Source organism: Lacerta agilis, chromosome 5, assembly GCF_009819535.1.
Source record: "Lacerta agilis isolate rLacAgi1 chromosome 5, rLacAgi1.pri, whole genome shotgun sequence".
Classification (NCBI taxonomy): Eukaryota; Metazoa; Chordata; class Lepidosauria; order Squamata; family Lacertidae; genus Lacerta; species Lacerta agilis.
Window position 1 is genome coordinate 32,128,056 of NC_046316.1, and position 27,934 is coordinate 32,155,989.

Genomic DNA, 27,934 nt, shown 5'->3' on the forward strand with positions numbered 1-27,934 from the left:
TCCACACAGCGGACAGTGCCCAGTGCAACTCCCATGGACATGGGAATGCAACCAGCATTCGGGAACGAATAAGAGTGGGCTGGAATACAGCCAAAGCTCTCCGAAAGATCAAATAGACATGAACAGGCAAGGAGACAGTCTGTCAGAACAGGAAGAGGCTGGAGCAAACCCAATAAGTCCGAAGAGCTGACGAATGGGAGGGCTGCTAAAATAGGAAGCAAAAGAAGAGAAGCAAAGGGTGATGGTTCAGTATATTTTGTAGACACCGGAAGGAGTCTTCAGAAGGGTCATCTTGAGTGATAATGCCGGCAGCTGCGTTAGAGCCATCTGGAGCTATCTGATTGTTTTTGCAATAAATCCTCCTTTTTAATTACCTACACTTACTGTGTTATCAAGCTGGGAACCTGGACTCCTGACAGAAGACCAATTTACCTCTTAAGTCCTTAAGTCACAACATAGCATCCAGAAATTCAAATGGATTTGCTGTGCCTCTTTAGTCAGCTATTATGTTCCAGGCAAATCTGGTCAAATGAATAGGCCCTGCTTTCACCTCATCATTTTTAATGCCACCACACCTGTTGTATAATTAAATGCTGCACTGCTACATTGACTTGCTTCCTTGCAGTTTGTTACATTCTAGATCTTTTGCAACATTTATTCAAGGTCCCAGCTCCATCTGAGTACCAAGGACAGGTAAGCAAAGGGATATTTTTATTTTAAAAGACGGATCTTCTTAATTTAATTATGGTGATATATTGGTTATCTTACCATTTTAGGCTGTTCTCTTAATGAAAATATAACTGATTATTAATTATCATAAGGTTCAGTTTTTGTGATGTTGAATCTCAATGAATGAATAGAATGTCATACTTACATGTTTAAGTCCCATTGAAATTTGAAGGATTAAAACACTTCACACTGTGAGATTTACAGTGGAATGCTTTGCATGTCTCTACATAGAAGTAAGCCCCCTTGAGTTCAGTGGAGCTTGCTTCTTGGTAAGTGTATGTAGCATTGTAGCTCTTTGCTTGCTAACCTGTACTCACCTGTAAGTCCCATTGAACCCAGTAGGGTTTACTTCTGAGTACAAAGAACTGCATGCACTTAAAAAAAAAGAAAAGACCGACTCAAAGAAAGCAACTGGAATTACATTTCAGTGCATTGTTTGGGCTTACAGAAAAGAATATGGGGAAATTCTCATGCAGTCTTGTATTTCTAGAAATAAAATTAAGTAATCTATAAAAAGCATTTCTATACCGGCCTCTCACACAATGTAAGGGCAATGTACAGCCACATAAAAACATTGAAAAGCAATACAATGCAATCATTAAAAGAATTATTTATGTCTGTGTTGTTGTATGTTACATTCTACAAAATGATAGGATCCTCTAGAAATATTTTTAGGGAACAGATGAAGTCCCACAAGTGGAGTACCTGAATGAATGTCCAATTATGAAGTGCAAATATGATCATTGGATTAAGTATCATTCTTTGAAACTACTGGTATTGCTTTACCCAGGCCTACAATGTGGCTCGTTTTGGTAGTGACCTGCTTAATCCAAGAGGCTTCCGCTGCGGAAGAAGTTATAAGGGGAAGACACTTGAATCCTCAAGAATTTATGACTATCGTAAGTTGCTTATTCAGATGCATCTCCTGCAGAATTTCAGGTCCTGTGTGAGTTATCCCAAAGAAACTGATGGTTCATTTGCAAGTGTTTGACACAAGCCATCTTTTCTGATTAGGTGAATGACTGAGTCAGGCTAATTTATGCCCTGTGGAAAGTTCAGAGGGCCTAGCTGAATGTAAATGTTGACTTTGAGCCTGCCTGCCTGTGTTTACAGGAGATTATTAACTGAAGGCAAACATAAATCCATTATGAAAAGCTTGGCATACATTTTATGTATTCCTGCGTGCTGGTTTACCACACAGATTAAGCAATTTGCCATAAAGTAGCACAAAACTGTTCTTCTTTGACTGTTTTGCCTCAGCATGGAGAAAACCAGCATCGATCAGCATGCCGGGTCACTGCACACAAAAATATTGGCCAAATGTTGATTGATGCTGTTAGGACAAAGACAGCTAAAATGGTTTCCAAGTCCCATCAGTTCTAGCCAGCATGGCTAATGATCAGAGATGATGGGGGTTGTAGTTCAAAAAATAAAATAAAAAATGGAGGGTACCATGGAATTGAATTGAAACTAGCCTCTTTGTCAGCTCTAATGTGTGAACTGGGCTTTAGCTTTGAGCTTTTTGGTGCTTACTGTTTCTACAATTTCCCTCTTGTATTGCTGTTAGGGGACTCCTTTCTCACAAGACCTGAATGTGGGGCTACCAGGGTGATGGTGGAGGAAGGCCGCTAGTGTATTTCTGCTCCTGTATTCATTGAATACATGAAAGTGTTCCCATGAACACCTCTCTGAATTTTGCCAAAGCTAACCCCTGCTCTGCAGAACTCCTGAAGTACACTCATACGGAAGGAAACAATTCTAGAATCTGGAAATGTTGAGCTGTTTTCCAGCAGGAACTCACTGGAACTCAGGTGGGCACCATTGCCATTCATGGTGATTCCAGCGCCTCTTTCTCCAGAAAAATAGTACTGTTGAGACTGATGGCAATATCTAGCAATTAAGTCAGGGTTTAAATTGTCACCTGGGAATATTTTTTAATTTAACAGTAGGTGTCTGGGATTTTGTCTGTTCCCTGAATTTGAAATATGGCAACCCTAAATTAGATAGAACCATAGCATCATAGAGTTGGAAGGAACCATTGAGATAATTCAACCTAATCCATACCCTTCTTAATGCAACAAATCCAGAGCTATAGCCCATCCTCTGCTTAAAGACCACCAACAAAGGAGGTGCCACTCCCCTTCTAGGTAATTGCCTTGTTCTTGAATATTGTAAGCCATCTTGAGACCTGATAGTGAAGGATGGGTACTAAATTGAAAACAACAGCAACAACTGAAACCTCTTCTCTGTTAGCCCTTCAGTGCTTTTGAATCTTCAAAGTCTTTCAAACATGCTTTTTCATTATTTCAATAAACAACCCTTACTATAATCTTATGAGGTGTGTTAGTATTACTACCTGCTAACTGCTGGTGCAAAAACCTGATGCTGAGAGATTACCTAAAACTACGTAGTGATCTTTGATTAAGGCAAGATTTGAACTTGGCACTTCCTAGTTCATTGAAGATACCACAGCTCTCAAAATTAAGTTCTTGAATCAAATTAGAAAGTGCTTTTTTATAGATATGTTCACTTTTACGTTCTTGTCTTAAATCTAAAAGCAGGGGTGGGAAACCAGCTGGCTCTGCAGATGGAGGACTCAACAACCTCAACCAGCATGGTCCCTGCGCAAGGATTATGCAAGTTGTAGTCCACCCACCAACATGCGAAGGGTGGCTGTGGCTTAGGGGCTGGCTCGTGGAATTATTTATCTTGGCTATGCTTATATGCCTTGGGGTGTGGGATGGGGTAATGATTTCTTTTCCTCCCAATCTGCAGAATGAAGTCATTCAATATTGGGGCTACCCCAGTGAAGAGCATGAAATTCTGACGGAGGATGGCTATTACTTGCAAGCAAACAGAATTCCTTGTGGAATGCACAGTTCTGGCAAGACAGGTAATTTTGGAATGTAACAGCTGTGCATTTGGATTCATATAATACCTTAACTTTTTTTGTAAGTTATTTGAGTTTCATTTTTTTGGGGGGGGGAGGCCCCAACGAATTACTATAATTAACAAATAAATAAGCTAAACTGTCCCTGTTCACTAGGGAGAATTCTTGTCTTCTTAAACCTTACCTTGTTAAAAACTTTCATTTATTTTATTGAATGGCCTTCTGGATCAATAATGCTCACTCCTTTGTCACGCTGTATAAAACGGGGTAATAAAAATCACACTCTGCTGTGGATTACAACTCCCATCATCTCTGACCATTGGCTCTACTGACTGGGGCCCAAGGGAGATGGAAGCCACAACATCTAGAGAGCAGCAGGTTGGCTATCCCAGCTTAATATTGATTTTAGCCTCATGTACTTATCCTGGAATGAAAGAGAAATGAGATGTTTCCTGTTTAAATATTACATGATATTTACTTTCTGAGTGGATGTGCATGGGATCGGGCTATAAACATCCATTCATTTAGACATGCTTAAGATTAAAACAAATATTTACTAACATATCCTGATTCTGAAGCCAGGCTATAGCTGAGTAATCTCTGAAAGACATCAGCAGCAGTATATAATGTGCTATGTGGGGTACAGGGCCAGGTTGTGGGATCGTGGGGGGGGGGAATAGTGGTCCTTGGTGTATGAGGAGTACCATAAGAATATCCCTATTTTTATCTGTGAAATGTTAGGTGGTAAGAAGAGTTGCAAAAGAATTACAGGAACAAGTAACCATGTCCAGCCTAGAAAAAGTCACATTTGTTCAGTAACTCTGGAAGTTCAGATTTGTCCAGCTGGAGTCATCATTACAGAGCATCACAGTGGGCAGTTTTGATTCTTCAGTATAAGGCAGAGAGGTCACCCCCAGATTATATTTCTTTGCTTTCTTTTCCAGGCCCTAAACCTGTTGTTTTACTAGTACATGGCTTGCTTGCTGAAGGTAGGTGCTGGATTGCCAATCTTCCCAACAACAGCCTGGGATTCTTCCTAGCAGATGCTGGCTATGATGTTTGGATAATAAATACCAGAGGGAGCAGCTGGTCTAGAAGGCACAAGACCTTGTCAATTGACCAAGAAGAATTTTGGAATTTCAGGTATGCTAAAGGGACATTTTGGAGTTTAGACAAGGTATGTTAAAAGGACGTTTTGGACGAAAAGGACGCTTTTTCTGAGTGCTGTCCCTGACATACAGCTATAGCAATCTTATCTTGTAGGGAAAGCGCTTCACTCTTGGACGGGGTTTTGAAGCATGGCAGAGGATGTTCCATTTGAGGTCTTGTAGCAATATGTATGACTCTGCATACTGTTAACCCCTTAGCAATTTCTACACTACCCCCCTGTTACAGAATTACATGCAGTATAATTGTATACACATTACAAGTAAAAGAGCCAAGCTCTACGAGTGGTACTGTTTTTCTATGCATAATTTTATAAATATTAATACCTAATTTGCATGTATTGTTGTATGTGTTTATGCACTGGTTGCTTTAGGAAATCTGGCGTGTATATGCATATGATATTACACAGATAACCCCAGTTACTTAAGAGTAAGCCCCACTGAACTTACTTTGAATTGACATGGTTAGTATTATGCTGTTAGATTTAAAAAGGAAGGGGCAGAGTAACATGGGAAGGCCTACAGGTTTCCCCATCCTTGTTTTATACAGTGGCAGTTGTTTGTCTAAGCGAGAAAGAGGTTCTTCCAGGATCTTCTGTTTCTGTGTCTAAGCGTAGGTGGGCAATAGAACAACTGTGTTTTGTATGTCTATATTTCAGTTTTCATGAAATAGCAATATATGATATTCCAGCAACTATAGACTTCATCCTAAAGAAAACTAGGCAAGAAAAATTATATTATATTGGCCATTCCCAAGGTGGGACACTAGGTAAGTTATGATCACGTTATTGAAAAATATTTTATCCTTGTATCCTTTGTTAATTGAGTTGGGACTAGAAGTTTAATATGCAGTACTGGGTCTCTAGGAAGATTCATCCACTGAAACTAAGCTGGACCCTTCTGTTGTTGAATCCTGCATGTATGCTTTTTTGCAAATGGTTTGCAACTCTGGGACAGCATAAAGAGCCACTTACACACTAAAAAGAGATAATTGCTTAAGGTGAAAACCAATTAGGGTTGCTCTGCTGATTAAAAGCATCTATTCGTGGAATAGAATCACAAACTGATGTGCAAGTGTGGAAAATTGAATTTTGGACTGGAAAAATTAGGAAGAGAGAGAATCTGAAATTGACCAATTGGTTAATCCCTAGTGTGAGCCCCACTGCATTCTGTAGGACTTCTGAGTAGCCAGGAAAGGAGTGCACTGTTAAGGATTCATAGGGGCACAAGAACAATGCAAGTATTGTTCCCCACCCCAATGCACTGTCCCAAATACTTACATCTCCCATTTATGGAATACTTTGGGGTTGGTTTTTTTGCAGGTTTTATTACCTTTTCCATCATTCCTCAGCTTGCTCCGAAAATCAGTCTCTATCTGTCATTTGCTCCTGGCTACACATTGGTAAACAGCAAAGGACTTTTCTATAAACTTTTGGTAGTTCCTGATGGACTTAGAAGAGTAAGTATTTCTTATATGATTTAATTACAGTGGACTCAATATCATTATTTCTGAACAGTTTTGAGTGTTGGTTGATTCCCATTTGTCCAATTTGTAAGTGAGCTGGATAAAAGAAGGGATCTCCAAACACTGATCTATTTTTGTGTTATGACTGTGATAAAGAGCTAAAGGTAATTAGACATGCTTCTAAGCTGATTTGGAATTATTTGCACATTTTTGTATTTCAGCTTATATGGGGCAGCAAAGAATACTGTCTTCTTAGCAAGGAATTGAAAGCCCTCACAGCCAAGATATGCAGCTACCCAGTTATAGACAAATGGTGCCTCCGGTTCCTTTCCCTTGGGGTAGGATTTAATGAGAAAAACTTAAATGTGGTAGGTGCTTTCTCTTTATATCTTTTGACAAAGGAAAAAGAGAAATGAGCTTCTACACATGAATACATTATAGCAGCCCAGCGCACACTACACAATTGTTTTCATGTTATATTTTGAATATTGAAGTCTAATAAAGAGCCTGGGTTCTGAGGTCTGCAGGGGAGGTCAGGCTTGCAGTTCTGCTGATTATTGTGGCCCTTTGGGTGAGCCTTCTCTATACTGTACCCCAAGTTGTGGAACGCCCTCCATTTAGATGAGATTTCTCTGTATGTTTAAAGTTGCTATTGAATATTTATAGGATGGTGCTCTGCAATGTAAAATAAGCTATGCAAGATGTTACTTGTAGAGTATAGGTTCAGAACATAAAGCATATGGGTATAGTGCTGGTTCATGCTGCTGTGTTGCCCTTAACCAATCAAGGAAGAGAATTAGGAATGAAAAAAACCCAGGTGGAGGTTGCTACACAAAAGCTTCATTGGAAGGGGGGGGGGGACAATAAGAGAGACTGTGGAATGTGCTTGCTGCTCTCACACAGCATGTAACTTAAGGCAAGACATCTTACCTTGTTTTTCCAGAGTCGAGCAGACGTGTATCTTGGAATCTTTCCTGATTTTTCTTCTGTGAAAGCAGTGGACCACTGGGGCCAGGTAGATTTTGATAACTGTCTTCAGAGCAGTGCCAAAGCCTTAGTCCAAAGCCTGGTATTTTACTGAATGTGCCATTTAGAGTAGGTGTTTATTAATAAACAAGTGGGCAGGGCATACCTTCCAAATGTCCCGATTTTCCAGGGATAGTCCCAGAATTACAAAAGCTATTCCAGCTTCAGATTTGATCATGGAATGTCCTTCATTCCCCCACCAGTGCTGCCACCACCGAACTTGGGGAGGTGGATGAGCAAGCGCTTGTACCTAGTGGCAGTGGCTGTGGCTGAGAGGGAGCACCCCGATGTCTCTCCACAGTTGCTACAGCCAGCCTCCTACCATGGGCAGCTGATAGCAGCTGCTGGAGAGCAGCGAAGAGGAAGAGGGGCTGCCACTGTGGCGCCCAGCCTTGTATGAAGTTTCTGCACTGAGGGGCAGGCAGAGGGCAGGGCTACCCTGGGTGGGAGGAAAGGGGGTTTGGAGCAGAGCACAAGGAGTCTTTATTTGTTTATTTTATAAAAAGGGTCCCCCCCAATCTACATCTAATCTTGCCCCCTTTGAAAACTTATATTTTAGTGTATATTTTTCTTTTTGTGAATTTACCAAAGAATAAAATAAAATAAAATTAGAACGAAGGGATTTTTCCTGGGCAGTGGAGGGCATGTGTAGTACATCCCATTGGTGCAGTGCTGGCACTCATCTTTCTCCTGGTAAGAAATGCTCTGTGGTGGCGAAGAAGGGCCAATAAATAAATAAATAAATAAATAAATAAATAAATAAATAAATAAATAAATAAATAGGTATCAAGGATGGTCAGTTAGGGGAGAGTGAGAAATGCCTCTATTTTCATCTGAGAAATGTTGGAGGGTATGCCAGGGTGGTTAGTGTAGTCCTTAATTCTACGTATATTACACCCAGTGCTTTTTTCGGGGGGGGGGAGCAAAGGTATGCATACCCCTAAACATTTTGTGTTGCCCCGAACGACTGACCGACAGACAGACGGACCGACATGACAGCTGTCTCTGCAGTAAGAGCGCAGAGCTCTTTCATTCTCCCCATCGGTGCCTGGGGAGGGGAGTTTGGGGTGGCAGTGGTGGAGGCAACGGTGGTCGTCCTCCTCCTCATGCCAGGCTAAAGCCAGCTGGTGAGCGCTCACCCCTACTCACTTAAGCTGACCCTCCCACCGCCGTGGGCTTTTCCCATGTTCTCAGCCTCGTTGCCTCAAGTCCCTCGTTTGGGGGTTGGGGGGGGGGGGAGTTGTAGGAGAGGAAGGGGGCTGAGGGGGAGAGGGAGCAGCCAAAATGAGAGTACCCCTAAATATTTGTTAAAGAAAAAAAAGCACTGATTACACCAATATTTAAAGATCAGCACAGGTCCTAGACAACTTGGGACTAGGATACCTTTATATGCCCTCAAAAGATTGCTAAGATTTTCAGTGATATTCACCATCTGGAATATGCTCCACATGCCACTTTTCTGGTGGAAACAACAGTTACAAAAATAGTTTGCTTTTATTGATATATGTTAACTGTTTTATTGTTTTAATTTGTGATAAATATTTCTATTTATCTATCTATTCTATGCAAACCACTTAGGGATCATGTATGTTAAGTGATATAAAATATTATATATTAATTCCTTAAATAAATTAAATATTTTTACACATATTTTTAAGGGGCTCCACTATTTTAGCAAGAGGTTTTATAAATATTGCATGAAGAGGAATTCTAGCTATTCACATCACCAGATTTAGTATTTGCACATGACTACGTTTGAAAATTAAAATTTTCAAACTCTACATAATTTTTTGTCCTTCTTCTAGATCACCAGGACACATAAATTTAGATTTTTTGACTATGGATGCAGGAACAAAGTTGTATACAATATGGTAAGGAAAAGGATGGGTTTGGGTTCTCTTTTATAATTCTGTGTTTAAAAAATGCTGTAATATTTGAATTCTTGCACACTTCCTTCAGGAACTCTAAAAGACTGAGAGAACATCAAAGAAGCACACAGAATAGGCTGAAATTATGGGTCGTATCCAACACTGTGCACACAGAGTTCCACTTGCATAATTAGAGACCCCCTCTATCTATAATTATGGGGGGCTCCCTCAATCCTTGGCACAGATTTTGAGAGTGTGCTGGTTGGCAGAAGTTCAGTAGTGAATGCAGAGGTCTATAGCACAACCAGATCTGCAGGGCTGGATACGATCCAATGGTTTTATTTCTATGGAAGCAAACAGACAAATAACCAATATGCATTCCAGTCTGGATCCTGACCTTTGCTTCTTTTAATTTCCTTACTTGATGTCCCTCTTCTTTCTTACAAAAAAAACAGCAACACCCCATCATATTTCTTCTTGAGTAATCACTTCTTTTATTTTTAATATTGTAACACGTTTTCACACGATTAAGTATGCATACGTACTCTACTTTTGCATTCTGTACCTCCCATGATTGTTATTCTCATTAATGTCTTTAGAATTCTTTTCATCTTGTCAGCAGCATCATTTTAACTGTGATGTGTTCACTAAATAGACCTTGTTTGTGGGAATCAACAGAGATTCTTGTACCATTTGTTAAGAAGCTGTTTTCCCCCATTGGGGAGCAGAGATGGTTTGTTTAATATGACAACTTTTGTTGAATTCAGCATGCAGAAATTATTGTGTGAATCTGATTGGCAGCCTTAGAATGGTCCCCTCTGCATATTAGAGAAATCATTTTCTCTTCTAAATATTAAAATGCAGAATTTCCTGAATAGAGGAGCCAGTAAAATTTCATAATGTCCTTCCTCATGTTGTAGTAAACTAATGTAGTATATTCTTAACTGCCATTAAGTAAATGTTGATCAAATATGAAATACAGTGGTACCTCGCGTTACATACGCTTCAGGTTACATACGCTTCAGGTTACATACTCCGCTAACCCAGAAATAACGCTTCAGGTTAACAACTTTGCTTCAGGATAAGAACAGAAATCATGCTCTGGTGGCACAGCAGCAGCAGGAGGTCCCAGTATCTAAAGTGGTGCTTCAGGTTAAGAACAGTTTCAGGTTAAGAACGGACATCCAGAATGAATGAATTACGTAACCAGAGGTACCACTGTATGTAAATTAAATTCTTGCACTGTAGAGGATGAGATGGTTGGACAGTGTTCTTGAAGCTACTAACATGAGTTTGGCCAAACTGCGGGAGGCAGTGAAGGATAGGCGTGCCTGGCGTGCTCTGGTCCATGAGGTCACGAAGAGTCAGATACGACTGAATGACTGAACAACAACATTTATGGGATCATAATGACAGACATTCCTTTCTGATCTTGATTCACAGGGTCCGGAGCATAATATATACATTAGAGTAATTAATCTTCAACTACCAAATTAATGGATCTGCAAAAATGTACTTCATATAACTAACATTTCAACACAGGAGGTTTTCCTTTGTATTACTGGCTCAGTGCAAACATTCAAGTACTAAAGAGGGGGAAATGGATAAATGGAAAAAATCCCGATGCCATACATCCCAGAACACTGAAGGTTCTGAATAAGCAAATGTCCGAAAAGTTTGAAAAGATGTCAGCACCATCATTGAAACCTATTTCTGTTTTATTTTTCACCCCCAGACTACACCTCCATTTTATAAAATAGAATGCATGGAAGTGCCAACAGCTTTGTGGAGTGGAGGACAGGACATTATGGAAGATGAAAAGGATATTCAACTCTTAATCCCTCGAATCCGTCATTTAGTTTTTTACAAGAATATCCCTGATTGGCAGCATCTGGATTATATCTTCGGTCTCGATGCTCCAAAGCAGCTATACCCTGACGTGCTTAAACTGATGCAGAAGTTCAAATAAATTCTATAGTTAAAGTATATGTTTCCTATCTTCCATATTAAAGTTGAAACTTTTTTTTTAAAAAAAAGCTGATATAGTTACATAAGAATATGTCGACAAAGTGTAGGACATAATCCTGCATTTTCAGAATGGCTAACCAGATGCATCTGAACAGCTCACAAGCAGCACATGTTGCTTTGGTCTCCATCCAAGGGCAAAACAAAGCAGTATTTTGCAAGTTGTGATAGCAAGCAGGACTGCGGAAAGAATTTGCGCAACATACCTACACACTGCAGCCAACACAATAATGTGTCGCAGCACACAGTTTGGAGAGCTCTGTGTAGTGTTTATAATACAGAATAGAGCCATTGCTATTTGGAGATAAAAGAAGTTACAGTGGTGTGAATCATAAACTGCTCTGCCAACAAGTTGCAACCAGAAATTCAGGTTTCACAGATATTCCACTGCACATGTCATCACTGATTTCTCGCACAAGTGACAATAGCCATATGAGGTCAGCTCCACTGAGAGCTGTCAGTGTGAACTGAGGCAAATAAGAAATCGATCAAAAGCTTTAAACTGATCACAATGATGGAACAGGTAGGTGCACATCTGAAAAGTACTTTCATGTTCTGTTTATCAGTGTTTGTGAAATCCCTGCTGGTTTCATACACATTTCGGGGCCCAGCCTGAAGGAGCGAGTGACAGAGTTCAGGAGTACATCTCTAAAACATTTCAGCTTCTGCATATGACACATGTCTCTAGGATAATATAGATGCCAAATGTAACCTCTGTAGTAGAGAGGTTACTAGCATGTAAAAATGCAAACTAACACAGTTTATGTAGTCAATTGCATAGTGTTAACTTACTAAATGAAAGGAAAGTATTGTGTCAGTAGATGAATCCTCAAAGAGACTCCTGTTCATCATCCAAGACTCTTCAAAGCTTCAAAGTATGACTTACCCCACTACTCCTCTGGATTGGTGGGTGGGAAAATGGAATTCTGGCAATCCTATACATGGAAAGGATCACTTGTATGAGTAACAATAAATTAATCAATATAGTAAGGGACCACAGGAGAAAATTTGGGGCCAGCAGACAAAGACTGGTGGAGAGGAGCTGGAGAGGGAGTTGAGAGGTGATGATGAGTAAAATGAGAGTAATGTAAAAAAGGGCTTCTCAGAGGAGAAAACAAATTGCAGGAAGGTGTGATTGCTTATGGAAATTGTTAGAGTAGGTGAAGAAAACTCTTTGTTTTGCCAATAACTTTGATGCCACAACACCACCCGTGAATATAGCATTCAATAATTCACATTATTATAATTTAAGTTGCACTATTAATTGTGAACTTGGTTAATGGGGGGGGGGGGATGAAGCCAACTGCATAAATTTCACAAAAAACCCCCAAACATGTTCAGGTCAAGTTAAAAGCTTGTTTGTGAGGATAATGAAGAAACCAGCTGATTTTGCCCTAGGAAATTCTTTAGACAAGCAAACAGAAATTCCAGTGAACCCTGAGTTCCACTCCTGAAGCTCTTAGTCTGTGTGAGAGCTGCCTCCCTATCCTCATACAAGTGTGCACACAAGAGCTTGCAAGCCATGAATCTTCATAAAGTAACAGGCCTAATTAAGACACACAGGTTACATAGGCACAGGTTTTGCTTAAAGCAGGACAGCAAATTCTAAATCACATAGTCCAGGGGAAAACACAGTATCTATAATTGCGTTTTGTTTTCCCCAAATGTAAACTAGGGTCAAGAAGGATTTAAAGCCTGCTTCATGGGGGCTTGGAGATGTTGGGAAGAATATTGTTTGTTTGTTTGTTTATTAAATTTGTATGATACGCTATACCCGCAGGTCTTAGGGCAGTTCACAGGATAAAATCACAATATTAAAACACAAAATACATAAAATAAAAAACAATTTCCTCCACATTTTGTATTATTTAAAATACGCTCTGCTTGGTCCAGGCAAGTGGATATTCATGTTGTGTGGAATCTACAATTCTTCAGAACTTTCTAACTTACAAGGACTTTGTTCCTCTAGTTCTCATCTAATTTGAATCTAGAAAGGAACAGTAGTGAATTAAAGCATGCACACAAAGCAATCATATGAACGCCAACCTAAAAGTAAGATCAAGCAGATTAGGGTGGCCTAAAGGATTGTAGAATTACACCCACATTTACCAAATCCATGTATGTCTCATAAGTTGGAGATGTAACTAACATATTTCAGAGGTACAGTGTGTAATAGTATCCAAGATACTGTGTTCTCAGCGTATTGCTAATAGCATCACCATAATTATTCATGGAACATAGGCAGCCAAATTCCCTTCAAGCTTCTGCAGCATTCAGTTGCGATTCAGACGCTGTTGGGAGAGGAGACGGTAAGCAATACCCTTCAATTTTATTTTGGTGGTGTATTCCCCCCCCCCCCATAGCGACAACTTTTTTTAAAGCCTGTGTTTTAATATAGCCTGCATTTTGAGCAGAGCTCTCTATTAATGTACTGTACAACTGAATAATAGTTATACCTGCACTATCCTATAAATTGAACAATAAGAATATAATATATTCTCACTTGGATCAGGCCAAAGGACCAGAGGTGGGGAATCTATGACACTCCACGTGTTGCTGGTTTCTGGCTCTCCTAGTCCCTGGCCAGCCAGCTTGAGGTTGATGGGAGTTGGAGTCTAACAACATCTGGTTTCCCACCCCTCTCATTAGATAATAAGCTAAACATGAACAGGTTTTTGAAGGACTCTCTAATTTGATTCAAGAACTTACTTTTCGAGAGCTGTGAAATCTGCATTGAACTAGAAAGTCCATAGTTCAAATGTCACCTCCATCATAGATGATTTTAAGTGTCTTTAGGTCATCTCTCAGCATCAGGCTTTTGCATCAGTAATAATAATAATAATAATAATAATAAGAAGAAGAAGAAGAAGAAGAAGATACTTCACAGGTTGTTCATTGAAATAACACAATTGAAAGACTTTGAAGACTGGGGAGGGCGGGGGAATGAAAGGTTGTCACAGAGAAGATGGAATGAATCCAGAGAGCAGGATTAGATCTATGGTCTTAAATTGGATGAGGATTATATCCTAGTTCCCCCTTCTTTTTTATTCATGTGGGTACAAATAATACTGCCACACATAGCCTGCAACACATAGCAAGGGACTATGAGACACGGGGCAGAGAGCTGAAGAGACATGGAGCATAGGTAGTCTTTTTATCACTCCTTCCTGCTGAAAGTCACGGACAAAGAAGAGAGAGGAAAATACAGAGGTAAGCCACTGGCTGCGCAGGTGGAGTCGTCAGGAAGGATTTGGCTTCTTGGAGCATGGTCTCTGCTTCCTTTAGTTAGGACTTCTTGTGAGAGATGGGCTGGACCTCACAGCAGTTGACAAGAATGTGTTTGCCAAGAGTCTTGAGAATCTGATCAGTAGAGCTTTAAATAGATATTGGGGGGAGGGAGAAAACAATACGAACAACAAAAGAGCACCTGGCACTGGGGATAATAGCTTCATTGATGCACAAAAAACTGAGGTGGTGGTCCAGAAACCTGCTAAAGGGCAAGAAACTGCAAGAAGAAAGCAGCTTCAGAGAACAACTCATGGTTTCAGTTGTCTCTACACAAATGCACATGGGAAACAAACAAGATGAATTGGAGCTTTTAATACAGGATGGCAAATACGACCTGGTGGGCAAAACTGAATAACTGAAACCTGGTGGGATGAGACTCATGGAGTGTAGGAATTGAGGGGTACAACCTGTTCAAAAGGAAAAGACCAAATAGGAAGGGGGGGAGCAGCATTGTATATAAAGGATGTGTACACTTGCTAACAACAAGGCCAGTGGAAGTGATGATATTCCAGCTGAACTATTTAAAATTTTAAAAGATGATGCTGTTAAGGTGCTACACTCAATATGCCAGCAAGTTTGGAAAACTCAGCAGTGGCCAGAGGATTGGAGAAGATCAGTCTACATCCCAATCCCAAAGAAGGGCAGTGCCAAAGAATGCTCCAACTACTGCACAATTGCACTCATTTCACACGCTAGCAAGGTTATGCTTAAAATTCTACAAGGCAGGCTTAAGCAGTATGTGGACCGAGAACTCCCAGAAGTGCAAGATGGATTTCGAAGGGGCAGAGGAACCAGAATTATGGTGCTGGAGGAGACTCTTGAGAGTCCCATGGACTGCAAGAAGATCAAATCTATCCATTCTCAAAGAAATCAGCCCTGAGTGCTCACTAGAAGGACAGATCCTGAAGTTGAGGCTCCAGTACTTTGGCCACCTCATGAGAAGAGAAGACTCCCTAGAAAAGACCCTGATGTTGGGAAAGATGGAGGGCACAAGGAGAAGGGGACGACAGAGGATGAGGTGGTTGGACAGTGTTCTTGAAGCTACTAGCATGAGTTTGGCCAAACTGCGAGAGGCAGTGGAAGGATAGGCGTGCCTGGCGTGCTCTGGTCCATGGGGTCACAAAGAGTCGGACATGACTGAACGACTGAACAACAACAACAACACTTGTGAAGAAATCCATGGCCTGGAGCATGAAAAGCAGATTGCGAGTATATGGGTAAAAATTGTAGGAGAGAGAATGAATAGTGACCTTACTGTGGGTGTCTGCTAGAGACCGCCAAGTCAGACTGAAGACTTGGATGATACCTTACTAGAGCAGATTACTAAACATTCAAAAAGGAGAGAAATAGTAATCATGATGGGAGACTTCCCTGATATCTGTTGGGACTCAAACTCTGCCAAGAGTGTAAGGTCTGACATATTCCTCCATTGCCTCACTGACAATTTCATTTCTCAGAAGGTGGAAGAACCAACAAGGGGATCATCTATCTTGGACCTGGTCCTCACCAATAGCGAGAAACTGATTTATAAAGTGGAGTACTTGGAAACTTGGGAGGAAGTCATCATGTTCTCCTGGGTTTCAAAATACAGAGGCAAGGGAAAATTGAGTGTAGTTAAGACATGCACTCTGAATTTTAAGAAGGCCAATTTCAAAAAGCTGAAGGAGCTACTGGGTGTGATCCCATGGTCAGAAATACTCAACGAGAAGGGAGTCCAAGAAGGATGGGGTGTCTAAAAGGAGAAATATTGAAGACCCAAATACAGACAATACCAACAAGAAAGAAAAGTGGGAGGCATCTAAGGAAATGGGTGTGGCTGCATAAGGAGCTTACAGATGAGCTGAGAGTTAGGAAGGGCATGTATAAGAAATGGAAGAAAGGGGAAATCACTAAGGAGGAGTATACACAAGTAGCCAACAGTTGCAGTGGTCCCTACAGACTGGAGGTGGGGAAATGTTGTCCTCATCTTCAAAAAGGAGAACAAGGAAGAACCAGATAACTACTGACCAGTGAGCTTGACATCGATATCAGGGAAGGTCCTAGAACAGATAATTCAACAGTTGATCTGTGAGTATTTAGAAAAGGCTGTTGTGCTTTCTAAGACCCAGCATGAGTTTCTCAAAAATAAATCATGTCAGACTAATCTGATTTCTTTTTTGGATGGAATTACAAAATTGGCAGATCAGGGAAATGCTGTGGACATAGTGTATCTTGATTTCAGTAAGGCTTTTGACGAAGTCCGTGTGATATTCTTGTGAAGAAGCTGGCAATATGTGGGTTGAATGAGGTAACTGTTAGGTGAATTTGTAGCTGGTTGACTGATTGAACCCAACGAGTACTCATTAATGGTTCCTTGTCATCATGAAAAAAGTGACAAGTGGGGTCTGCAGGGTTCTGTCCTGGGCCCATTGTTGTTCAATGTCTTCATAAATGACTTGGATGAAGGAATTGAGGGGATGCTTATCAAATTTGCAGAAGACATCAAACTGGGAGGGGTAACTAATGCCGCAGAAGACAGAATCAGAATTCAAAATGACCTTAACAGACTGGTGAAGTTAAGACATCACTGAGCTAGGTGGACTGATAGGAACATAAAGCAGTCTTCTATGTTGCTAAATTACAGGAATCATACCGTAGAACTGTAGAGTTGGAAGGGACCCAGAGGATCATCTAGTCCAGGGTTTCCCAAACTTGGGTCTCCAGCTCTTTTTGGACTGCAACTCCCATCAACCCTAGCTAACAGGACCAGTGGTCAGGGATGATGGGAACTGTAGTCCAAAAACAGCCAGTGACCCAAGTATAGGAAACCCTAATGTAGTCAAACCCCCTGCAATGCAGGACTATGCAGCTGTCCCATATGAGGATCAAACCTGCAACCTTTGTGTTATCAGCATACATAAGATCAGCACAAACAGCATACACAAGAACAACACCCTAGTGTGTTATACTAAAATATACAGCCAGGCAATTATCCCTGGAGTTATCTGGCAAATTAGGGAGATGCAGCTGTATATTTAACAAAGCCATCATTGAAAGCAATTTATTCTGGCATATAAACAGTATGCAAATTACAATAATCATAAAAACCACTGTGGTGCATGATGCAATATAATCCTGGTGATGCATGAGGGTATCTAGTTGCACAGCCTTCTCTTGCAAGGCAGAGATTAGTCTCACATCCAGGGAGTGGCAGGCTTCTGCCAATCAAGGTTCTTACCCCAAGAGCATCTGCTAGTTTCCTCCTATTGCATGATTCACTGCATAGGCTTTTATTCATGCAGGAAAACGTACATCTTTATGTCCTCATAACGCCTCACTATCCAGCCTCCAGCTGTTTCAAATGAACTAAGATAACACTACTACCCTTGGAGCTTCCATGGAAGCAAACCTGATTCACCCAGGCACTGATGTAAGAGCCTGCCATATATCGCTCCCATGGGCAGCTTCTCTGGTCTGGGTGAGGGAAGGTCACACACAGATGGTCAGATACTGTATCCCTCAGTGTTATGCAATTTACTGAAATGCAAACTACAGGGCTACTATGTTAAGTTGCACAAAGCCTGAAGCCTAACAAAAATGTTTGCTTCAGTTTGCTAAGCAAACTGGCTCCTTATTTTTGAAAGCTTTTTATAGAAGAACATTTTAAATCCCAGCAGGCAGGTATAGACAAATCTGGTTCAGATTGGGGAGCTGCCTCCAGAAGCTCAGAGCCAGAGCCAGCAACTAACAAAATTATTTTTCCTTATATGTCTGAAGCACCTCAAGAATGCCATGTCCAGCAAAAACATATCCCCCCCCCCAGTGATCAGGAAGCTGCTTCCCTCAGAATACAGCATGCTTTCACTTACATCAGAGATAGCCATACTTTTCCTCATGGGGCAGATCTGTTTTCATTTTTTCCTCACAAACCATCCATCTCAGTTACTAATACTTCTAGAAGACAGAAACATTATTTCTTCCCTGCACAGCACCACCCAAACTAAAATTGCACTCCCTGCCCTCAACCCTTATAAAAACTTTTTTTTTTTAAAAAAAACTTCCCATCTTTGCTAAGGAGTTTGAAACAAAATTGTTTTACACAGGTCAGCGATGTGGCTGTTTGTGGCAGTGGTGTGCTTAATGCAACAGACAACAGAGTCAGAAGAATTCCTCAGGAAACGGCACTTGAATCCTCAAGAATTCATGACTGCTGTGAGTTGCTTGTTCAGTTGCATTTGAAAACAACAGGCTATTGATAGGACAAAATAATTTGGTTATTATGATTTGTACATATTTCTTTTAACTGATATTCCAAAGCATTTGCTTTTCACAGAAGGATTTCCAGGCCTGCCTGAGTTACTCCAAAGAGGGCTTGATGGATTACAATGGATGGATTTAGCTGACCCCAAGGCTAAACATCTAGACTTAGGGGAAAAAAGTCTCAATTTGCTGAGGGTTTTTTTTTTTTGGTTTTGTTTCGTTGTTCTTGCAGAATGAAATAATCCAATATTGGGGATACCCCAGTGAAGAGCATGAAATCCTGACAGAGGATGGCTATTACTTACAAATAAACAGAATTCCTTATGGAATGCACAGTTCTGGGAAGACAGGTAATTTTGGAATATAACTGACATTTTTGTAGCATTTTTTTTTAAAGTAAGAGAAGGGGCTTAGAACTCTTCACCCTCTGTTCCCCAGTCCTCATCATCAACGGGCAGGTACTCTCATGCCAGGCAGGGGCGGTTGCAGAAGGCAAATGACAGGGATCTCTGCGTAGGGTGCCTGGTTTGCAATCCCCAAGATTGTGTGCCAGGCAATCCCTCCCACCCCCACCCCCCGTGCTACGCCACTGAGGAAGAGTATTGGCAGGATTCCACATAGCCCAGAAGAAACAAATGTCTGTGTATAATTGCTCAGAATGAGCTAGTTCAGTTTAATGAAGTTCACTGAATTAGTTCAAAAATCTTTGAATCACACCTGGCAGTTGTTGCCATAATTGCTGGGTGAACTTAATGCGAATTAACTTTATAGGGGGGTAAAATTTTGAAAGAAATTCCAATTAATATTCAAGTTCATAATGGTTAAAGAAAGGAAGAAAGGAAGTCGTATCCCACTGTGTGTGTTTTGATGTCTCCTTTACCTATTTGTTATATGTCAGCGTAGCAGTTTATAACATTCTGAAAGCTGAGGAGAATTTCAAGATAATATGAATTTAACTCTGAAATGAACATGAACTGAACAAGTTCATTTTGTAAGTGGACAAATGTGAATTGGAACTACAGTCATACCTCAGGTTGCGTTTGCTGCTGGTTGCGTTCGGCACAGGTTACGAACGCGCCGAACCCGGAAGTACCGAAACGGGTTACTTCCGGGTTCAGTGCTTTGTATATGTGCAGAAGCGCCAAATCACGCCACATGCGTGCACAGATTCGGTGCTTCAGGTTGCAGACCTTTCAGGTTGTGAATGGGGCTCTGGAACGGATCCCATTCTCAACCAGAGGTACCACTGTAGTACCTTTCTGGTCATGTTCAACCTGAACTAGAATTAGTTCCTTATCTAAAAAGACTTTCAAAGCTCTGATATCTATTTCTCTATGTGATGTTGTGTAAGAATGAAGTGCTTGGATTAAGCTTTAGTGTGCAGAAGTGGTGAATTAATTGTAGAAACAGGGTACAATCTTCTGCCCAATTTTTCCTATCTGGGCACATCTAATCACCTTTGTCTTTCACTACCTTGCCATGATGAGGTGGCATGAATAAATGATTTATTTATGCCATTGAGTCAGGCCCTGCTCAAGACATTTCGCTGCTTGATGTGAAGGCCAAGAGCCCTCTCCAATCCATTCCATGAACAGAAGCCATCCAGACAAGTCAAGGGACAGCATCCTCCATTCATTTTAGGATAACAGGGTTGGGAGCAGCAGAGCAAGTCAGATGGCAATTATGCCACTCTGTCCTCACTCTGCCTATCAGTAGGGCCAGCCCTGTATGGAATCTTGCCATAGGAAAGCAGCTACTGATTTTCAGCAATGGAGCTGAAGAATTTGCTGCTTTCTCATCTGATCCATACTGCCTTTGTATTGGCTATGATTTCCAGGAAGCATTTGTTCATATTTTTTAATAGTGCCTAAAGGTAAACCACAGAGCCTAGGGCTTGCTGATCAGAAGGTCGGCAGTTCTAATCCCCGGGACGGGGTGAGCTCCCGTTGCTCGGTCCCTGCTCCTGCCAACCTAGCAGTTCGAAAGCACGTCAAAATGCAAGTAGATAAATAGGTACCGCTCTGGCGGGAAGGTAAATGGCATTTCCGTGTGCTGCTCTGGTTCACCAGAAGCAGCTTAGTCATGCCGGCCACATGACCCGGAAGCTGTACGCTGGCTCCCTTGGCCAATAAAGCAAGATGAGCGCCGCAACCCCAGAGTCAGACACGACTGAACCTAATGGTCAGGGGTCCCTTTACCTTTTAAAGGTAAGACAGCCATGGGACACCACCTAATTACAAGCAATTATCTCTGTCCTATATATAATTATGCCTTTCCTGGAACAGATGAAAGCATCACAAAGAACAATGTTGATGAAGTGAACACAAATAAACTAAAAGGTAGATTGCCCATTTTGTTTCTGTTTCTCCCCCCTCCTCCCCAGGTCCTAGGCCAGTTGTTTTACTGGTACATGGTATTTTGCTTGAAGGTAGGTGCTGGATTGCCAATCTTCCCAACAATAGCCTGGGATTCTTCCTAGCAGATGCTGGTTATGATGTCTGGATGATAAATACTAGAGGGACCAGTTGGTCTAGAAGACACAAGACTCTGTTAATTGACCAAGAAGAATTTTGGAATTTCAGGTATAAAGAGGCAACTTGTAGCTTGGATAGTTGAGACAATTGTAGTGACTGCTGTCTCTGAAGTACAACTGCTAACAACGTATCTTTTTTTCCTTTTGTTGTGTCAGAAGTGCTTCAGTCCTGGAAAGACTTCCCAAAGATGGGAAATGGTGGATTGTGGTTCCTTTTATTATTATTTTTAGAGACAATGGCGACATTATAAAATTCACGACCTTCTCTATCTTCATGCTGACTGAATTTGTGGGTCTCTGATGATGATAACTGGGACTGTGCACCCACTCTGCACAAATACCAGATCCTGAACTGAATCAGGCTAATCTGAGATTTTCTGGGAATGTGTAGATGAAGTCCTCAATTGCCTGGGCCTCATTCCACCTGGACCGCTACCAAAATATCAAAGGGTTTGTTGTTGGTGGAGAACCACATGTTTAATTAGGGGTTTAAACCATTAGTTAAATGTGTTTGGCAGCAAGAAGAGGGTGGGTGAAGAAGGAGATGCAGGCAAAGGCTCTCACCTGTCCTACTTCCCCCTGCCTCTGCTGATGTCACAGGAGCATGCTTGTCAGTAATCACACAGTTCAAAGATAGAGTTAACTCTTTATTAGCAAAAATGCTGGGAATGTGTAGATGAAGTCCTCAATTGCCTGGGCCTCGTTCCACCTGGAGCACTACCTAGATACCAAAGGGGTTGTGGTGGGTGGAGAACTCATCTCTGCCTCTTTGCCTTCCTCATCACACCCTGCTGCTACAGCTTTTGCATCTGATCCTGGACTTCTTTCTGCCACAGACTCTCACAGCTCACTAAGCCTTCTTACTGCTTCAGAGTCTGACACCTCCTCTTTCCTGTCCATCTTCTCCTTCTGACCACTCGTTGTCATTCCACCACCACTTCCCGGGCTCTGAGCCTTCTTCCCTGGTGACTCCCCAGCTGGTTCCTCGCACCATTCCTCTGCATCAAACAAGTCCATGGAAGCTGACTACATGCTTATTTAAAACATGACTGAACATGAGGTTGGGGAGGGGGAGAGAAAGAAATGATGAATTCCCTGTTGACCCCTGAAGACTGTACTATTCTTTTGGAGCGGGTGGGAGCAAGGAAACAGAGCTAGTTGGAATTTCTTGCATTTCCCCCTTACAATTTATATATCACTTGATTACAATTCTCACGAAGTGGTGACATACTAAGTAGTTAACATGCATTTTTAATGGCACAATCCCGTATAGCAATGGGGAATCACAGCCCAAATCACCTCATTATTTGAGGCAAAGTCCATGCATACTTCTAATAGTGTGCTCTAGTAATGAAACAGAAGGATAAGTGGAGAAAACTTCACCTACATTTTGAATGTTTAACGACTACACAGCAGGTGGCGCTGTGGTCTAAACCTCTTGGGCTTGCTGATCAGAATGTCAGTGGTTCGAATCTCCATGATGGGGTGAGCTCCCATTGCTCGGTCCCTGCTCCTGCCAACCTAGCAGTTTAAAAGCACGCCAGTGCAAGTAGATAAATAGGTACCGCTGCAGCGGGAAGGGAAACAGCGTTTCCATGTGCTCTGGTTTCCGCCACAGTGTTCTGTTGCTCCAGAAGAGGTTTAGTCATGCTGGCCACATGACCCGGAAAGGTGTCTGTGAACAAACACTGGCTCCCTTGGCCTGAAAGCAAGATGAGCGCCGCAACCCCATAGTCACCTTTGACTGGACTTAACTGTCCAGGGGTCCTTTACCGTTACCTTAATGTCTTACAGCTTCCATGAAATTGCAATATATGATATTCCAGCAACAATAAATTTTATCCTGCAGAAAACTAAGCAAGAAGGATTGTATGTTATCAGTCAGTCTCATGGTGGGACACTTGGTAAGTAATATGAAATGAATGGAATGTGTTTACTGCCTGAGGCCCCCCCCCCTTTTAAAGCCTTCTTACAATCAAAAATTCCCATCACTGGTATAGTTCAAACCTAAAAAAATTGATTGAAGGAACAATAAGTAGGGACTTTTGACTCCCATGTGTTTGGCACAGCTGCTGAATTTTGGAATTCTTTCTCTTTGGCAGGTTTAATTGCCTTTTCACTCTTGCCACAGCTTGCTCAGAAAGTCAAGCTCTTTATAACTTTTGGTCCTACCTACACACTTGTTGGCACCAGTGGACCTTCTGTGCTATTTCTCAATCTTCCTGATGCATTAATAAGCGTAGGTATTTCTTATAAGTTTTTTATAGTGTGTTAATGTGGCCTTCTAACATAATCAGTTTAGTGATATGGATTGTTCAACCCTCAAGTTTATCCATTTGTCATTATTTTGGGGGAGGTCATGCAATACCTGGCTTAATTAATCCTCGCATATTAATCCTAAAGAGAATCACAAAGATCTCTGTGTTTATTTTACAGCTCATATGGGGGAAGAAAGAATTTGTCTTTTTAAGTAACAAACTGAAAAGACTGAATGCCAAGCTGTGTAGTTATCCATTGATAGACAAGTTTTGCCTCCAAATTATTTTCCTTAGTGTTGGACGCAATCAAAATAACTTAAATGTGGTAAGTTGAATCTTTATTTTTCTACATATATTGACAAAACACAGTACTCCATGTTTTCTCTCCAACCAGCAATATAGTTTGTAGAAAACTGAATTCATTTTAATAGATAAAGATAAATTAGCAATGGAATCCAAAATATATGTATTCAGAAATTAATATTATGGAGTCCAATGGTACGTGCTCCAAGATATGCATGTATGGGATTCTAGCCCTAAAGGTGCAATTGACTAACCAAGTCTGTAAATGTTGCAGCTAGAATTGAGAATACTCTTTGTGGAAGAGACCCTGGTATATTACAGAAAGAATAAGCTTTATGGTTTTTGTTGTAATTTTTATTGATGAAGTTGATAACAGATGAAATATGTTAACAATTTTTTTTGAATATTTATAACATTTTTTTTAATTCCAAGAAATTCACAAGATGGCTTTCAAGCAAACAATAGAAAAAAAATATGCACCATTAAAATAGTATAAAAATAAAAAAGCAAATGAGCACAAAGCTCCCAAACTCTGCTGCCACATCTTTCCTGAGCTGTATGCAGCCTCAGTCCAGTATACCTGAAGGAGCGTCTCCACCCCCATCATTCAGCCTGGACACTGAGGTCCAGTGCCGAGGGCCTTCTGGCGGTTCCCTCACTACGAGAAGCCAAGTTACAGGGAACCAGGCAGAGGGCCTTCTCGGTAGTGGCACCCGCTCTGTGGTACAGCTTCCCACCAGATGTCAAAGAGGAAACCAACTACCAGACTTTTAGGAGACATCTGAAAGCAGCCCTGTTTAGGGAAGCTTTCAATGTTTAATAGATTATTGTATTTTAACATTCTGTTGGAAGCCGCCCAGAGTGGCTGGGGAAACCCAGCCAGATGGGCGGGGTATAAATAAATAAATAAATAAATAAATTATTATTATTATTATTATTATTATTATTATTATTATTATTATTATTATTATGCTTTCCTATGTAATTTCCCTTTCCCTTTCTTCAAGGTTTATATATATATTGTATTGCTCTGGGCTGGATCTAGACACATCGAAGAAGCATTTCAGTTAAACACCTTGTAAACTTTGTATGAGAAATTGGGTTGGCAAAAACGGAACTCCACAGCGCCATCTGGTGTCACAGTGTTATAATGCATATACAACACATATAAAGCGCTTTTTCTTTGCCAATGTAGTTGAGTCCCAAATGCTTGTGACCTTTTTGCTAGTGTAATTCATCCCTTTCCCTAACTCACTGAATATTCAGAGAGGATTCTTAAAAAAAAAAAAAAAAATGTTTCCATGCCTATTATTTCTCCCCTAGAGTCGAGTAGATGTGATTCTTGGAATTTTCCCTGATTTTGCTTCTGTAAAAAACTTGATCCACTTGGCCCAGGTACGGTTTAATGCATGTTTTTCCTTATTTCAAAATTCAGAGGTCATTTGATATTCAAATGCATGTTTAATGTGTGTGAATAAGGGTTTTCTTTTTTAATTTTCAGAAGGTGGCAGGAAAGTTACAGTAAATGAAAAACAATATAGCAATAAATGGTACATGCTATATATGATATATATGCATCTACAGGGGTCAAAACTGGCAAGAATAACATGCAAATGAAAGCAAAAATATCCTTAAATAGGTTGCATGAAAGAAGAACGAAAGAGAAAGTTTTCTATTGCATTGTCTAAAGAGTAGTTCTTAAATTAAAACATCAAGCAATTTTTTTGTTCATTCTGTTTGATGTGATAGTTAAGTTTGAATTTTCACACTGCAGTTTCTCATTACCAGGGTGTTTCCCCCCCCTCCCGGCCCCACTTTGTTGCATTCTGCCACCTCATTGGTGCGTTCTGGCTGATCTGTAATGTTCTGGTACAGTCCCTTGCAGAGGGCTGTGCAACGGTGGTGTTGGGCGGCATGGCGATTTGGGCTGCTTGGCGGAGGCGGCGGTTGGCAGGATGATTTGGGCGGTGTGGTGGAGGTCGGTGGCGAAAGTTTGTATTTTTTCCCTGCAAGGGTGCTCCGCCTAAAAAAAAGAGAGAGAGAGTTCTGGCACCTCTTTTTCTTGAAAAATAGCCCTGCTCATTACCTTTTACAATTTGGCAAGAAATGGCATTGTGAATATTGCAAATTATTCCTCCCTGTGGAATGCCGTCCCTTCAGATATGCAGGAGATAAAGAACTATGCAACTTTTAGAAAGTATCTGAAGGCAGCCCTGTATAGGGAAGTTTTTAATGTTTCATGTTTGATTATGTTTTTATATATGCTGTAAGCCGCCTAGAGTGTCTGGGGAAACCCAGCCAGATGGGTGGGTTAGAAATAATAAAATTATTATTATTATTATTATTATTATTATTATTATTATTATTATTATTATCATCATCATCATCATCATCATCATCATCATTAAACCAATTATATGACTAGAAACAGAAAAATACGTAATGGACTCAAATATTTAGGGTGGATCTACACTCATAGTTTTTAACGTTAAGGAAGGGTTAAGGAATTGGTTTTGGTAACACAATACATCCTACTTTTTACATTCATAATGCATTATTGCCTTGTCTTTTTATTGCTTAATTTGTAACTGTTTTATGCTGTTTTATCAGTGAAAAACTGCTCATATATCTCTATGTAGCATTTTACATTTTTTTTAAAAAATGCATTCAGACTCTGCTCCCCTCCAATGGAATTTGAGAGGTGGTGTTCAGTTTCATTTAAATTTGAAAGGCTTACATGCACAAATAACAAAGGGCACAGAGGGACGTAGGGAGGGAGGATTAAATTGTGACACGAGGGTGGATCAGAGCAACCAGCAACCAGCAGCAAGGAAAGAAAAAGCATTTTGGAAAATTGTGTAGTTAGGTACTACTTACATTTGGGGAAGGAAAAGAAAACACCAACCCAAGGTAAAAAATGTTTTAATTAATAGGTATGCCCTGTGGCATTTTAGAATGACATGTCTAATATTGTTCCAATAGGTGGAAATAACATTAAAGAGGTCAGTGTAGATGCAACCAAAGAAATCATCAAGCAATTTGTTATTCATTATGTGCAAGTTATAAATATGTCAAAATTAAAAATTCAAATATTCAGTCCCTTGCCTCATCTTTTTTAGGTTTTTAAATCAAAAGAACTGAAATATTTTGACTATGGCAGTAAGAACAAGGCTATATACAATACGGTAATTATAAGGGTTGTGGTGATGGGGATTTGTCATAGATTTCAATGTGTTAAAGCTGCATATTTATTTGGGACCAGCTCTCATTGAACTTAGTGGGTCATGAAAAGAAAAGAAAAGGCTAAGGAGTAAACCCTGCACAGATGTGGAGTGGAGTCCCTGAGATGGTTGGCTGGCACCTTGTATGCATCCTTCCAACAACTTCTGCAGCCAAGCTGGTGCCAAATGTATTGTTCTTATTTCCTTTGGAATTTCAGAAATAGACTGGAAAGAGAAGTTACTGAATTGCAACTCATTAACAAACTTAAAACCATTGAGAGACCTGGTCCAAATAGAGACATTGGATTCTAATCTCATTATACATGACAAAGCTATTTTTAACCTTCTCACCCCTTGGCTTTTCCTGTAAGACCAATTGCAGTCATTAACAGTCGTCAACAGGTTTACCACAGCTATCAGCCTATCACCCATTCCCACCACCCTTCTGAGTCATACCCCTCCCCACCCTCTCACTATATATAAGGGTCTGGTGACTTCTGTTTCAGTGTATCTGAAGAAGTGTGCATGCACACGAAAGCTCATACCAAGAACAAACTTAGTTGGTCTCTAAGGTGCTACTGGAAGGAATTTTAAATTTTTTTTAATTATGATTGATAGGTGAAACCCATTTTAATCACTCTAATCTTTTCATCCACAGACCACTCCTCCATTTTATAAAATCGAAGACATGGCTGTGCCAACTGCTGTGTGGTATGGTGGACATGATATTATAGCAGACATAAAGGACATTAAGCTTTTGCTTCCTCGGATCCCTAATTTAGTTTTCCATAAGTATATTCCTGAATGGCAGCATTCAGATTCTTTATGGGGTCTTGATATTCCAAAGAAAGAATTCCCTGATGTATTGTATCTGATGCAGAAGTACAAATAAAATGTTATAAAAGTCACTAACTGCATGTATT

The 27,934-nt window shown here is 40.6% G+C and overlaps 2 protein-coding genes across 2 annotated transcripts; both read left to right on the forward strand.

Moving 5' to 3' along the window:
- The first annotated feature begins 1,526 nt into the window (after positions 1–1,526).
- On the forward strand, positions 1,527–11,113 carry LOC117046259 (lipase member M-like). The gene is made up of 9 exons (XM_033148058.1): positions 1,527–1,628; positions 3,505–3,622; positions 4,564–4,762; positions 5,445–5,554; positions 6,108–6,244; positions 6,472–6,618; positions 7,194–7,265; positions 9,082–9,147; positions 10,880–11,113. Exons 1-9 carry the CDS (start codon positions 1,527–1,529, stop codon positions 11,111–11,113), a joined length of 1,185 nt encoding a protein of 394 aa, XP_033003949.1.
- A 2,348-nt stretch (positions 11,114–13,461) lies between these two features.
- LOC117046795 (lipase member M-like) lies at positions 13,462–27,903 on the forward strand. The gene is made up of 10 exons (XM_033149201.1): positions 13,462–13,478; positions 18,540–18,648; positions 18,929–19,046; positions 21,080–21,278; positions 23,024–23,133; positions 23,332–23,468; positions 23,666–23,812; positions 25,114–25,185; positions 26,910–26,975; positions 27,670–27,903. The coding sequence occupies exons 2-10, from the start codon at positions 18,547–18,549 to the stop codon at positions 27,901–27,903; spliced, it is 1,185 nt and encodes a 394-aa protein (XP_033005092.1). The 5' UTR covers positions 13,462–13,478; positions 18,540–18,546.
- Positions 27,904–27,934: the final 31 nt, after the last annotated feature.

Coding starts and splice junctions, on each gene's coding strand:
- LOC117046795 (XM_033149201.1), top strand. CDS start 18,547: ATGTGGCTGTTTGTGGCAGTGGTGTGCTTAATGCAACAGACAACAGAG. Junction 19,047..21,079: donor GCACAGTTCTGGGAAGACAG/GTAATTTTGGAA, acceptor CCTCCTCCCCAG/GTCCTAGGCCAGTTGTTTTA. Junction 26,976..27,669: donor ACAAGGCTATATACAATACG/GTAATTATAAGG, acceptor TTTCATCCACAG/ACCACTCCTCCATTTTATAA.
- LOC117046259 (XM_033148058.1), top strand. CDS start 1,527: ATGTGGCTCGTTTTGGTAGTGACCTGCTTAATCCAAGAGGCTTCCGCT. Junction 3,623..4,563: donor GCACAGTTCTGGCAAGACAG/GTAATTTTGGAA, acceptor TTTCTTTTCCAG/GCCCTAAACCTGTTGTTTTA. Junction 4,763..5,444: donor GAAGAATTTTGGAATTTCAG/GTATGCTAAAGG, acceptor TCTATATTTCAG/TTTTCATGAAATAGCAATAT.